General features: G+C 39.3%; 1 protein-coding gene across 5 annotated transcripts in view; it reads left to right on the forward strand.

The window, feature by feature from the left end:
• MAP3K4 (mitogen-activated protein kinase kinase kinase 4) overlaps positions 1–15,655 on the forward strand; it is a 94,027-nt gene that overhangs the window by 5,871 nt on the left and 72,501 nt on the right. For all 5 annotated transcript variants that reach the window (XR_014148048.1, XM_006734278.3, XM_006734279.2 and 2 more), the window contains exon 2: positions 10,569–10,759. Coding sequence is in view for 4 of the 5 variants with exons in the window: in XM_006734278.3 (XP_006734341.1) it covers positions 10,569–10,759 (191 nt within the window). In the remaining variant the exon portion in view is untranslated. The remainder of the gene's footprint in view (positions 1–10,568; positions 10,760–15,655) is intronic.

Genomic DNA, 15,655 nt, shown 5'->3' on the forward strand with positions numbered 1-15,655 from the left:
GATGGACTCTGAAAAACAAACTGAGGGTTCTAGAGGGGAGGGGGGTGGGAGGATGGGTTAGCCTGGTGGTGGGTATTGAGGAGGGCACATTCTGCATGGAGCACTGGGTGTTATGCACAAACAATGAATCATGGAACACTTCATCTAGAACTAATGATGTAATGTATGGGGATTAACATAAGAATAAAAAAAAAAGAATTGCTTAATTTTATAATATTACATTTTTCCTTTAGTCCTGGTTCTTAGTCTTTTGTACCTGTACAGTAACCCCAAATTTATTCAGCATTGTCATGAAACTGTCCCCTACAATGTTATCAAGGTAATTAATTAATTCTAAAATAATTTTTATTAGATTTAGAGATAATTGCAGAGATCGTGTAGAGAATTTCAGTATTTCCTGTGCCCCATTTCTTCTGTTGTTAAATCTTACTGTGTACATTTGTCACAATTAGTGAACTGGTATCGACGCATGATTCTTTACTAAATTCTGTGCTTTATTCAGATTTCGTTCGTTTTTCCCTAATGTTCTTTTCTGGGTTCTGGACCCCATTCAGGATATCCCATCACATGTAGTCATGTCTCTTTAGCTGCCTCTTGGTGTTTACAGTTTCTCACTTTGTTTTTGATGACTTTAATAGTTTTAAGGAGTACCAATTAGGTGTTTTGTACACTAGTCCTCTGTTTGGGTTTGTCTGGTGTTTTTATTATGGTTTGACTGGAGTTCTGGGTTTTGGGAGGATGACCACACAGATGAAGTACTTTTCTCATCATATCAGGGCACATGTTCTCAACATGACTTTTTACTGATGCTATTCACCTTGATCACCTGGCTTATGGCTGGGTAGTGTTTGTCAGCTTTCTCTACTGTACAGTTACATTTTTCCTCTACTTTTCCGTGCTCTACTCCTTGGAAGTAAGTCACTGAAAGTGAAGCCCACACTTAAGTGGTGGAGAGTTAAACTCCACCTCTTTGAGAGGGGAGTATTACATAAATTATTCAGATTTTTTTCTGTATAGGAGATTTGTCTCTTCTCCCATTTATTTTTTTTAGAAATTATATCAATATGGACTCATGGATTCATGGTTATTAATTGGATATAATTCTGTATCTTTATTTATGACTTGGATCTTTCCAGCTTTGGCCAATGGGAGCTCTGCTTCTGTGTCCTTCTAAAGTATTCCCATTGGTTTGTTTTTTGTTTTTTGAGCACTTCCTCACTTGCTGGCACTACAAGGTGCTCCAGGCTCATATTACATCTTCCCCTTGCCCCAGTCCTGGACTCAGCCATTTCTCCAGGGAGTCCTGGTTCTTCTGTTGGAGCATGGTATCGGAAACCAAGATCTGGTCTCAGATAAATGAGTTTTTTCTGTGCTGATGTCAAAGCAGAGGTAAGAGATTTTATGTCCCAGTTGTCCTAATTGCATTCCTCACTTTTCTTTGCATTGTTACTTCACTGAAAACCCTGGGAGAATAGATCTCACATGCTTATATTTCCTAGATCTGTCCTCCCAAGAGGTGGGGTTCATCTTTTGAATGTGTGTATGTGTCACAGGGCATATTTATAGTTAACTACTTAAAAAATCCAAATTAGAAAGAATGATAACTTGAGCTAAGGGTATTCAGACAGCTCATGTGCTTCCTACAGTAAGTAGCTCTTCAGTTACTTGATTTCTAAGAATGACAGGGAGTAGTAATTCATGACAGGAAATGTTTTATTTTTTTCCACTAATTAATTCAAATTAGAATAAGGGAATTTAAAAAATGTTCTCATTTGTAAGAGTAGGTAGAGGGACATCATAATTCTTTTTGCTACCCTTGAAGTTTTAAACATTTTTCTTGTTTCTCTTTAAACTCTGTAATGTTTTGTGTGCACTTGGCATAGTAGAAGACCCTTTGTTTGCTTTTCCTCCCAGCTTCGATCCAGTTTTTCATCTTCCAACTTTTCCTGTTTAAGCCCCACAGTTCTCTTTGGCTAAGCCTAAAACAACCTTTTGAATGAATTAGCACTTTTATTTTATGTTTTAATTTTTATGTTTAATTTATTTTTTTATTCGTTTTTCGTTGGCATTTCATCGTCAAATGTATTCACAGCAAGACTGACGTGTGCTTATTTTCACTTCTTGTAGTGAAAGGACATACACCTGTGCTCCCTGCATCATTCCCCTGGTTCAACCTGTTGTACTGCTGGAAGGCCCCAAAGAGGTGCATCTCAGAGGGTTTTTGTTCCATTTTGATTGTCTCCTTGCTGATCTGTATAAATATGATCTAGTGTTGATTTGCAGAATTTTAGAAAAAGATGTAGGTATAGATGTACCCAACATATTTTAGGAGCCACCAGAACTGGTAAAAATAAGAAAGTATACCTGAAAATGTCTTATTCTTTGCCCTCTTGTTTTTAAGTCTTCAACTCTTTGTAGCAAAATTGCAAAAATAACTGGCATAATCACATCCGTCTTTTCATCTGTAACATGACTCCTATGTATTTAAATACCTAGAGCTTCAGTCTCTTTCTCTTTTTCTTTCTCTCTCTCTTTCTGTTTCTGTCTCTTCTTTTGGTTCTAGTGTTTTTCGAGTAGTCTTCTGTTTAACCAGAAGTGAAAGATGATAATACGAAGTCCCTGAAGCATTTCGTTACATCTGTTTATGTGGTTTTATAAGACTTAATTTTCTGAAAGCTTTCATCTGAAACTATTTTTTAAACAGTGTATAATTATTTTTATTTCTTAATCATGAGCAGAATTTATCCGTGTGGAGTAACTTTTTAATCTTTACGTGTTCTTTTTTGTCCTACTTAGTTTAGGACTGATAAAATATACCTTGTAAATCTGCGAGTGACATAAAAGACTTTTGCTAGAGGATCTAAGTCAGGCAGACTTTATCCATGCGACTACCTAACCCTTTCCAAGACCTGACCCTGTCCATTTCTTCTATAAAACATATCTACTGATGCTCCCAGTATCATGAGTGCTTATGGCTGATAGGCTGCTCCCTAGAATACCTGTGACTTTCTGATTCCACCAATTGAAATATGTGCTTCTCAAGAGTTCCTTGTTTGTTCCTAAATCTGTTTAGGTCTGTTGTATGTTTTAATTGTTATTGCATGCTTTAGTAAACTCTTACACAAATATATGAAATGTGAATGCAAAAGAGAATTGTGGTTTCTATATAAACGGGATTGCAGTGCTTTGGAAAGTCTCAAGATAGGTCACAGAGAGAAAATTGCTGTCAAATAGGTATAGGGGAGAGCTGTTAACATTTAGGAAGAAAAATCATGGAAATCCAGAAAAATTGTTCCATGAAAGTCTTTAGATTCTTGTTCTATTTTAAAAAAATCCAGAGTGTAGATTGCAGATACTGCACTTGGTTGTGGTGTGTGTGACCCATGCATTCTCTCAGGGAACCACACTACAGGGTAAGGCTGTGCCCTCATCAAAGTGGTGATGGATTTAATCTCATTCATGGGCTTAAAGTGAAAGTAAATGTTTAAGTTTCAAATGTGTGGTAGTTATCTATTATAATTTAACAAGCCATACCAAAGCTTAATGGCTTAAAATAAAAAGCATTTATTATCTGTTACGGTACTGAGTAGTTCTTTTGCTTCTCATGGTGTTGGCTTGGGTTCAGGGACAGCTGGAAGGTCCAAAATAGCCTCATTCACAAGCTAGCAAGTTGGTGCTGGCTGTCAGCTGGAAGCTCAACAAGACTTTGACCTCACTAGGTTCTGCTTCCTGCAGCCTCTCTACCTGGCTAGGCAGGGCTTCAAAGACTGGTGGGTAGTTGGACTTCTTACCTGGTGGCTAGCTTCCCCTGAAGTGCGCAACTGTAACTGGCCCAGTGTCGCTTTGATTACATCTCATTAGTTAACACAGGCACAGGGTCACCCCAGATCAAGAGGAGGTGATTATAGAAAGGTGTGAGTACTGGGAGGCCATCAAAGTAACGGCCACCAGAGATGTTTCAGTTTTTTAAGTGTGCATGTTTCATTTTTAATGCTTTTGATATGTATTTTTTAAAATTAACTGGCTAACCAGAGGTCCCAGTGACATTTGATAAGAAGGCTTCTAATAAATGAAAGTGTTTGCAACAAATTTATTTATAGTAATTTGATTAAAACTTGTATTCTCACTAATAAGAGTGGGGACATAAGAATTTCAGCCCATGTGAATCTGATTCCAAAACCATTACTCCTTTCACTATACCCCATTGCAGTTGTTTTGGATAGTAGATAGTTATCTTGGCACCTAGGGTTATAAGTATCCCACAATAACATTATTGGCAGAAATCAACCATCGTTTAATTCTTGCAGCCTTTAAAAAATTACGTTCTTCAAATAATTGTGATTGCATTTTAATAGAGTTGAGATAATGATTAAGTCTAAAGTATCAAAGATAACATTATTTGCCTCACAAATTCACTTATTCAGCAGATAGTTATGGGCACATAATCTGCACCAGCCACTGTTCTAGACAGCGGAGAAACAGTGGTAAAATGATAGGTGGGGTCCCCACCGTCAAAGAGCTTTGAGTCTAGTTGGGGGGGATAGTTCTTGTTTGTTTCCATGGGACATCTTTTTTTTTTTAATCTACTTCTGTTGAAAAGATAAATTTTAGTTAAAAAAAGTCTGTTTTGAAAACTAAGTAGGTTTGTCAAAATCTTGTACTCTGAATCAATGAAGAAGCGAACTAGCGGATGTTGGATGAGTTTGAGGTTTGACAACAGCTTACTTGGAGGTTAGCTGATAAACGTTCAACGATAGGCTGGCAGTATAGATCGACTAACTTATTCATTAATTGGCTCTTACAATACGAACCAACCATGCAACCTCAAATTTAGCTTAGCTCCTTTTGATGTATGCCACCGGCCAAGCAAACTATACAAGTTCTTAAAAAAGGAAACCTAGAAAATCTACCGTCTCTGCCTCCCTCTCTCTCCCTCCTTTTTCCTTAGCAGCAGAAGTCTCCCTTTAATCATTATTTAATAGAGAATGGGTTAATGAGGACGTGGAGGTGGCAAAGAGGACCTTACACAGGTGAGTACTGTACTTTGTAAGTGACTAAAATATCTTATTTCTAAGAACTTTTCTAAAGAACTTATAATGAAGTATTTTTTTTTAGGGCTTTTGCAAAACCACAGATATTTTTGAGCTCATCTAATCCAACTTCATTATTTTATAGATGAGCTATTTCAGGCACCTTGTGGTTTACCTACTGTGTCACAGCAGAACTATGTAACCCCAAGTTACTTGAATTTTTGTCTTGTCTTCCACACATTTTCCATTGAAAAATGACACCAAGCCCTCTCAGGTTGAGTTCAAGACATACTTTTAGTTAGACCAGAGTCTATGTCAAGTGAATAGTACTTGAGTAAAGTTTTATGTTAAAAGAGTGAGACATTGTTTTATGTGACTGTCAGAAGTTTAGCACCAGAAAGAAATTTCACATTTGTGTGTTTTTCAACACAAATAAAGCCAGTGTTTCAGGGCAATTGATGTAGACCTTGTACTACTTTCCTTATCCAAAATAATTGGTATCCATGGAAACATTCTGAACCAGTCAACCTACCACATTAGCTCATCTCACATGAGCTAATACAAAATGAGGTTTTGGATGGTTTTAGTTAACTGAAATGATGCAAGTACTTTTGAACACACCACTAGTGTTTATATTCCTAGATTTTGTGTATAAAAATTTTTTAACAGAAAAAAAGAGAAAGTTTTGCTTGATTTCCCTTCCCACTCCCTATTATATATTGCTTCTAGGTTAAGACTCCCCAAACTGAGTTGTTTTTCTCTGGCTCCTTTTACAATTTTTCTCTTCATTGTTGATTTTCAGCAATTTGATTATGATAAGCATAATCAAAACTGATAGTTTTCTTAAAGTTCTGTTAGGAGTTTGTGGAGCTACTTGGATCTGTGGACTTGCAGTTTTCTTCAAATTTGGAAAATTTTCAGCCCTTAATTCTTAAAAGATTTTTTCTGTGCCTCCCTTTTTTCATTTTGGATTCTAATAGCACATGTGTTATACTGCTTGATATTGTCCCACAGATAACTGATGCTCTGTTCTTTTTCTTTTTTTTCCTTAATCTTTTCCTAATTCATATTGGATAGTTTCTGTTGCTTTGTCTTCAAGTTCTTGGATCTTTTCTTCTGCCGTGTCTCATTTGCTTTTAAATCCCATCCAGAATATTTTTCATTTCAGATACAGTTTTCATCTTTGCAAGTTCTGCTTGAGTATTTCTGGTCTGATTATTGATTTTTTTTTTTTCCTCATTAGGGTCATAGTTTCCTTTTCCTTGTAACTTTTGATAGGTTGGCAGACATTATAAGTTTTATTTATTGAATGCTAGACTTTCCTTTAAATATTTTTGGACTTTGTACTGAGATGTGTTAAGTTACTAAGTGACTTGGGTAGAATGTATTAACATTTCCAGTAAGTGTGAATACCATCTTGATGGAGTTAAGTAAATCCTAAGAAAGTATTAATAATGCATAACTTCGTCTTTATATAATGTCTGTTCTAAAATTTATTTTAATTATGAGTTATATAGTGGCTGGCAGCACCATATGGCATTTTTTCTACCTCTTTTTCTGTGTGGCATAATGATTAAAGAGTGCGAAATATACTGTTTTATCTTACTTTAATGCATTGTTTATGACAGTATTCCTCTTTGCTTCCATGTGATTCTTTGTTTGCTGTTAGAATAATTAAATAATTTGGAAATACTTTGAAATCAGTCGTGTTTATTGTATCTGTGTGAGGGTATAAAGACTTTGTTTTATGATAGGTGCAGGTTTAAAAACAAGAGATCTTGAGCTTCTGTACAAGTATTACAGGGACTTAGTCTTCTACTTTTATTTGGAGAGTGCAGCCAAATGAAATTTTCCATGTGTAGAGAATAACTTGTCCATAGTTGGATGACAGCACAACACAAATATTTTTTCTGTTTCCCCAAATTAAATTTTTCATAAAACTTAACGTTTTTATTATATGTGCTGTTTTTGACTCTTTTTATCTGCTAAAGCACCAGACTTATTTCCATCATATGTAGATTAGACAGGGGTACTTATTTGAAAAATAAACTCTCTTCCTCTTGAGATCATGACTGTGTCCTTAGCCATGGGGGTCTGCCCTTGGAGACTTGGCTTACTGAAGTTTGGACGTTTTCATTCTCTCTTCAGAAAATCCTCTTCCACTGTCACTTGCATTTTATTAACTTATTCATCTACACAATACTGCTGGGTACTAGTAAAACATACCATTTTATATGCTTGTTTTATATTTTAATGTTTTCCACATAGCCATTTATTTCCAGTATTTTGTTCTGATTATTTTGAATATTCACAACTGAATTTCCTGAAGTATTTTGGAATGTTGACTTTACAAATTATATATTAGTTTTTTTTTTTTTAGTTTTAGAAAGAAAGTTTATGTCAGGTATGCAGTCATCTATCTACTAATAGAGCCGTGACTTAGCCTCAGGTCTTCTGACTCCTGAGTTCAGTCTCTCCTCACTGCACAGAGCATGGTCTAAATGAGGTCTTGGATGTTCCTTTATCTGACTCCATTTTTCTCTTTAGCCTGGTATTCCTTGCTGTCTGGCCTCGATATATTGAACTGGCTAAATGTTTGCACCGTAGTTTTGTAGTGATTACCGTTCTAATATATGAAATATATTATTGTGCTAAAAAACACTGAATGGTTTTCAACACTATTCTAGAAACTTGGAGATACAGAAGTAATGAAATACATTGTCCTTCCTTACCATTGACTTTATCTTTTGGGGGAAGAAAAAAGTTATAGTATTGAATTTGAAAGAATTTAGAAGATGCTACAAATGTTAAAATGGTCTCCAGTCCTATACCATGCTGAACTCAAAGGCAGACTTCTTTCTCTCTCTTCTTTTTTTTTTTTTAAAGATTTTTATTTTATTTTATTTAAAGATTTTGTTTATTTTTGTTTCGTTTTGTTTTTAAAGATTTTTTTATTTATTTGACAGAGAGAGGCACAGCGAGAGAGGGAACACAAGCAGGGGGAGTGGGAGAGGGAGAAGCAGGCTTCTCGCGGGGCTCAGAGCAGGGAGCCTGATGCAGGGCTCCTTGAGAGAGAGAGAGAACAAGCAGGGGAAGTGGCAGAGGGAGAGAGAGAAGCAGACACCCCGCTGAGCAGAGTGCCTGATGGGGGGCTCCATCCCAGGACACTGGGATCGGGACCTTAGCTGAAGGCAGACACTTAACCAACTGAACCACCCAGACACCCCCAAGATTTTTATTTTTAAGTAAGCTCTGCTTACTTAAGCGTGGGGCTCGAACTCCCAACCACGACTGAGCTAGCCTGGTGCCCCTACTCTTAATGTTATGCAGATGAGTAAGGAACTCATGTTCTTTCAGTGGGTGGTGAATGGGTCCCGTGACTTCCGAGGCTTATAATAGGAATAGTAGCAATCATTGAGTGAACCCCCAGTCTATTTTTACTCTTTTGTTAAGCATGCATTATTAGGGGCGCCTGGATGGCTCAGTTGTTAAATGCCTGCCTTGGGCTCAGGTCATCGAGCCCGCACTGGGCTCCCTGCTCCGCAGGAAGCCTGCTTCTCCCTCTCCCACTCCCCCTGCTTGTGTTCCCTCTCTCGCTGTCTCTTTCTCTGTCAATTAAATAAGTAAAATCTTTAAAAAAAAAAAAAAAAAGCGTGCATTATTGGATTTAATCCTCATTGGAGTCTAAGTATTATCCTTATTTTGTAAATGTGCGGTGTGGAGATTTTAAATAATTTGGCTTAGGCTTGCACAGCTAATAGCCAGCACAGTCAGGATTTGAACCGAAGTCCCTCAGACCACAAAATCTGCAGTGTTAATCATTCCAAAACTGTGCTAGTAAAGTAAGCACTACAACCCAGGGAGATGAGATTAACAACCTTGTTATGGATAGCCATGTCTTCTCATTAGCAGAGTCAACTATTTTACAGTGAGTGTAGAAGAAGTGGATATAGGGAATTTCAAGTTCATCTGGAAGTTGTATTATTTGTTGTATGACTCTGATGCTTCAGTTATAGATGTGGTTAGCCTAAGGGAATATGTATATTTAAAACTTATTTTTAACTTTGCTCACGGTTTTATTTGTTGTAGTTAGCTTTCAGGGTATTTCATTTGTATGTCTTAAATATGTGTGGGGGCACAGTACTCACAGTGCCTAGAGTAATCTTGTCGGTTAAATCAGTTTTGACCTGAGGGATTCTTTATGGATTTCAGTGCTGTAAATTTATATAATTCTGCAGCATTTTTATTTTTTGAAAGTTCGTTTTCTGAAGTTTTATTTGTCAGTATAACTCAATAATAATGGTATCATCTATTTTAGAGTGGTTTTTCTTTTTCCATCTTGATTTTGTAATACCTTTGATTTTATATCAGAATATAAATTGCCAGGAAGAACACTGGTTATAGCTTGGATATAATTTGGAGTTATGTTTGTAAACTATGAGGTGTATTTAAAATTTTTTTTTTTTTTTTTTTTTTTTTTTTATTTAGATGTACTGGTATAGAGTTGTCAAATGGTAGGGGGAGGGTCAGAGGGAGAAGCAGACTCCCTGCCGAGCGGGGAGCCCGATGCGGGACTCGATCCCGGGACTCCAGGATCATGACCTGAGCCGAAGGCAGTTGCTTAACCAACTGAGCCACCCAGGCGCCCTATGAGGTGTATTTTAGAAGGAATATTCAGAATGGGATAGACTGTGGTGTATATCTGAAAGGAACTTCATGATTGATTCTTTCTAGTTTGCTGTTTGGGGATTGTATTTGTTCTGTTTGTATCAATAAGTTTGTTGTTGTTAGCTTTGCAAAAATAGAACTTCATCAAAATAGTGATATTATTTGAGAAATTGGCTGGGGATAGAGGATTGGCAGGAAGCATTACCAGAGAACAAGTTGATGAGGAGTTGCATTTTGAAGATAAAGAGAAGCTAATTCCTTTTTCTTCTTCCACCGCGTCCTTCTCCCCCACTGCTCCCCCTGAGCTCTGCACTGTGGTGGTTTGCAGAAGACATAGAAACACTGGCCTACACTAAGTTGTCAGTACCGTACCCCTGCGTTGCTGCTCCGATCACAGTAGAGTGTGCCTGTGCTTCCTGCTGTGTGTGCTTCGAAAGGAGGAAGCGCCCCCCTGAGGTCCGGGGCAGGGCTGTACTTGCCCACTGGTCCCCGAGCCTCCGGTGCCTGGCACGCAGCTGCATACTCCGTTCTCGCTCAGTTGTATCTTCTAGCCCTTTGCTCTCCTTCTCCTCAGTCTGTAAGTCTTTAGGTTTAAACTCATTTTTGTCCGAATCCCATAAACAGCAGAAGCTGCACCCCGGCTCTGCCCGTGTGGTATTCGTGTTGTCCGGGCTCCGAGCAGAAGCCGTCACACGTTACTCCCTTGTGAGTTCCACTAGTGCAAATAGAGGAGAAAGACCGCATTGCTGAGGAGGGGACGTAGTCATAGAAAAGTTTTACAAAGAGTTCTTAAAAGAAGCTTCAAGTAGTTTAAATTTGAGGTCACTTAATACGTTCCTGAGTATTTTCTTTGCTTTCTGTCTTTCATAGGCAAGAGCGCACATTGGGAGATTCAGCTTGCAAGAATTCTGAGTCTGATCCAGAGGACTTTTCAGATGAAACCAATACGGAGAACCTTTATGGCACCTCTCCCCCCAGCACACCTCGGCAGATGAAACGCATGTCTGCCAAGCACCAGAGGAATAGTGTAGGGAGGCCTGCCAGTCGATCTGGTTTGAAAGGTGAGTCTGGTACTGGCACTTTTGATACATGATGTGGGTAATCCTTTCTACGATAATGTTTTTCCTTTTATCTTATATTTGATTTTAATGCTGCTTTTAAATTTCATTTCTTAATTTTTGAATTACCATCAGCAGTATTGTTAATAAAGGAGAAAATAATTCTCCAGAGATAGAAAGGTTTGTCCTGAGTAATTGTTAAAGCCGATGGTGTGAAGCATTTGTATTTCTTTTGGTGAGTAGAAGAGGCCAAGTGTGCATGAATCCGTGCACTCATCTAAGATGGCTGCTGGTATATGAGCGAGGTGGCTTTTTTTATTCTTTGAATCCCTAGCTTTTGCTTCCGGACATGATGTAGTGGGCAGTTTGGGAGCAGCGGAGCCAGGCTTCCCTAACCAGTCTGTGCCCTGTGCTCTCTGTCAGTGACCCTGGTGCTGCCCTAAGTGTGTACAGCCCACCTCCTTGCTAAAGCACAGTGCGTGGATGGTACCTCACACCCAGTCACGATGGACAGAACTTCTGTTCTACTTTTCTCTTTGTTTGGAATCTCAGAGCCCAGATAATGTTCTGTTCCTAGAAGCTGGGAGTGTTTTCTGTTTTCGTTTCATACTTCCTCCAGCATGTCACAGCTGTTCTTTCCTGAGGTAGATAAATCAAATCGTGCTGACCTGCTGCCTCCTTGTTCCCTGCTTTCTGGCTTAGATCCTCAGGTCACTGAAGCCTTATGGTTTTAGAATTCTGCTATTAATTTCAGCAAGCCACTTGTCCTAAAACTGATCTCATAGCTTTTTGGAATTCATTCGTCTCTTGCTGCACAAAGTATAGATTTTATTCTTTATTTTATCGGAGAAATTTCCCCTATCACATGCTGTCCCTTACTGACATCAAGTTCATGCCCATTTCTCCCTTTCTTTGGCCTGTGTTCTTCCTTTCTGTTTGGCCAGATTCCCCTTCCCACACGTATCTTCCACACGTTGACCTCTTGTGGTTGTAAGGTGGCAAGTTCAGTCTGTGTCCCTGTTGGAGCCCTTCCTCAAGAAAGAAGGCAGGCAAGAGAAACAGATTTTGTTGTATTTATTTGCTTGGGTGAAATCTTGCCCCAGGAAGAATTCCTAAGCAGTAATAGTCTTTCTTTTCCACTGGGAAGGTGATTTTTTGCTTTCTTTTTTTATTTTAAGGAGTTTTAAAATTTTCAAATTAATTAATTATTTTTAAAATAAGTATTTACAAAAATATTTTAAAGATTTTATTTATTTTAGAGGGAGAGAGAGTGTGTGCACACGGGTGGCAGGAGGAGCAGATGGAGAGGGACAAGCAGACTCCATGCTGAGTGTGGAGCCGATGTGGGGCCTGATCCCACTATCCTGAGGTCATGACCTGAGCCAAAATCAGGAGTCAGGTGCTTAACCAACCAAGCCACCCAGGCGCCCCAGGATTTTTTTATTTTTATGTAATCTCTACCCAATAGGGCTCGAATTTACAATCCCAAGATCAAGAGTCACATGTTCTACTGACTGAGCCAGCCACGCCCCCGGTTTTTTGCTTTATTTACACTAGGATGTTCACCTGTGACCTGTACTTACTACCCCCTCAGAAACTTAATAGCTTTCCAGTGCAGTTTATCATCTTTAAAATCAGTCTTTATTCATTTTCTCAGAGATGTCTGTAGAAGTTCCTCATCCAAAACAGGTGTTGCTGAAGTAGCATCTACTGAATCAATGTTAGTTAATACGGTTTCGCTTCGAGCTGGGAAAACTGAGAAGATGCCGATAGCACACTGCTTTTTCGTCACTTATTGATCCATACTATTTTGGGATAGGAGTTGAGGGCATAATTCTCACATTTGATAGATTGAGAAAGTGAGGTCTAGCGTTTGTAAAGCAACTTGAGGCCAGAAGGCTTGAGATAGGGACAGGACTATTTTTAGAAGTAGTTCTCCTGGTACTCGATTTGGACTTTTTCCTAGTATAAGCAGTAGATGTTAAGCTTACCTGCATGCAGTACTTGAGTTAACTCTACTGCCTCACTGATCAGTCAGAAAACCAGTCACTAGATTTTTTTTTTAAAAGATTTATTCATTTGAGAGAGGGAGAGAAAGAGTGGGCGCTTGTGTTCATGGGGGCGGGGAGGGGCAGAGGGAGAGAGAAACGTAAGCAGACCCCGTGCTGAGTGCAGAGCCTGACGCATGGCTCCATCTCAGGACCCTGAGATCATCACCTGAGCCGAGACCAAGAGTCGAACACTTAACCGACCGCGTCACCCAGGTGCCCCCAGTCACTGGTTCTTTGTTGAGTGCCTACTGTCCTTCCGGGGTGTGTGGGAAATAGAAGATGGAAGTTTGTCTCTTTTCCTTCAATTTCTTTCAACTGTTTATTTCATAAAATTACAGAATCTTAGATCTGGAAGGGGTCTTAGAGACCACTTATTCCAGTTCCTGCCGTTTTTCAGGTAAGGAAATGGATGGCCATACATCTTTTGACTTGTACCTGTCTAACAGCAGACCTAGGAAACCAAAATCCTTAAAAATGTATTCTTTTTTCTTATTGTAAAAGATTACATGTTATAGGAAACTTAGAAACTACAGACAAAAAGAAAGAAAAATACCTGTAAACTCAATATAGAGAAGTATTAACTGTTACCCTCTGTGGTGAAAGCCCCATCTCGTGTGGGAAGCATGCAGGTAAACAGGCCATGCAGGCTCACGCGGTGGAGCTGGGATGAAGGCTGGTGAGGAGAGGCTGCTGTGGGTGGCCACAGCAGAGGGTGGGAAGCCGTGGGGCTCGAAGACTTGTGGAACAAGTGACATTTGTGCTATGACCTGAAGGCTGAGGCCGGGAGACCCATATTTCAAACTAGTGTGTGATTCATGATAATATATTGGTCCCTTAGTATTTTCAAGAGCTTTTAGAATTAGTTAGGTTGGTCAGATTTATTTTAAAAGCTTTCCAAGGAAATATGAACTGGTGCATTCTTTCTTTCTCACTGCCGCAAGCAAAGGCTCTCTGAATCATACCATTCACTTTAGAACTGCAGTCCAAGTTGGACTCATCTTTTTAATAAATGTCACCAATAATATTTGCATTTTTCTGGTTATCTATTGCTGTGTAACAAACCACCCCAAAACTTAGTGGCATGAAAGAACAACCATTTTATTGTGCTCATGATTCTGTGGGCCACATATTTAGGCAGGTCACAGCTTGTCTCAAACCCATCGTGTCTGGAGCTTTAGCTGGAATGGCTCAGTTGGCTGGAGATGTTGTCATGGCCTGAATAGGGCCCTAAGTGTGAGCTTTCAGTTCTTCTCCACGTGGTGTCTGCTGAGTCTTTGTGGTCCAAGATGGCTCCTTTACTCACATGTCTGGCATCTGGGCTGAGAGCTGGCCGGCATTGTTTTTGTTTTCCCCACATGACCTTCCACATGGCTATCCTGGGATTCTTCACAGCATACTTGTTCCTGGGTAATTAGAATTCTTACGTGGCAGTTAGCTTCCTCTGGAGCAAGTGTCATGAGAGAGCAAGGTGAAAGTTGTAAGGGTTCTTAGCTTAGGAAGTCACATAACATCACTTCTGCATGCTTTGGCCACACAGGGCCATCAAAAGTCAGTGTGGGAGGGGACCACCCAGGGCATTTCAGCAGCAGGAGGTGTGGTTGTGGGCTGTAAGGGACTAGCTCCTACCTGCATTTGATATAAAGCTTTGGGGAATTAGTGTCCGGTCATTCATACTGTTTTTATGCCTCCAGCCCCTCTCCTTTTGTAAATGCAGACAACATCATAAGGATTCCTGAAGGACTAGAAGGACACAGAAAGGTAACTGAGGGCACTATGTTGCAAGGAGGTGAGAGTAACCATTATTTTTTTTTTTTTTTTAAGTAATGGTAGCCATTGTCATGAACTGATTATATGGATATGAGTCTTTAAATACTTTTATTATTATAGGCTCAGAGTAACTACTACTAATCTACAGTAGTAACTAACTACTATAGATTTATTTTTTATAATTGGAAATTCAGTCCCAGGCCACTTTCTAACCAACTGGCTGTAAATCGAGAGTTCCCATGAGACCCTCTTCAGTTTCCATAATTTGCTAGAACTGTTCAGAACTCAGAAACACACTTTACTTGTGTTTATGATTTATTATAAAGGACTCAGGAATAGCCAAATGGAAGAGATGCATAGGGCAAGGTGTGGGGGGTGACATGGACCCTCCGGGTCCTGCTGGCATTAGCCTCCCACTGCCTGGATGTGTTCACCAGCCTGGAAACTCATCACATTTCCTTGTTAAAGAGTTTTTAGAGAGTTTAATCTTCAGACTGCCCCCCTCCAACACCTTTCTGGGAGGTTAGGGTGGTGGTGGGGGTGCTGAAAGTTCCAGCCCACTAATTATTTGCTCCTTCTGTGACCAGCCCCATTCTGAAGCTATCCAGGAGCACCCTTTAAGTCACCTCATTAGTATAAAAATAGATGTGATTGAAAGGGGCTCCTTATGAATAATAAAAGATGCTCCTATCACTTAGGAAATTCCAAGAGCTTTTAGCAGTTCTGTGCCAGGAACCTGGACAAAACCCAAATATATTTCTTATTATACCTCAGTGAGCAACTGCTAGCAAAGGTATGAGGAGATGGCAGCTTTGATACAAGGCTAATGGGAGTGTAAATTGTCTCAATCCTTGGGGGAGGGTAATTTGTTAATACAATCAAGTTGTGGTTGGTTATGTCCTTGACCCTGCAAATCCACTGCTGGGAGTAGACTTTTAGAGAAGTTCCTGCAAATGGGCACAACAAATCCTGCAAAAAGATTCATTGTGTCATTCATTGTTTGTGATTTCCAAGCATAATATACAGTTGTATAACCACCAAGCAGGGTAATTCAAAACAAGTGTCTGTCATAGTGGTTGTC

The sequence above is a fragment of the Leptonychotes weddellii genome, chromosome 8 (assembly GCF_054177405.1).
Source record: "Leptonychotes weddellii isolate Sample4059 chromosome 8, ASM5417740v2, whole genome shotgun sequence".
Lineage (NCBI taxonomy): Eukaryota > Metazoa > Chordata > Mammalia > Carnivora > Phocidae > Leptonychotes > Leptonychotes weddellii.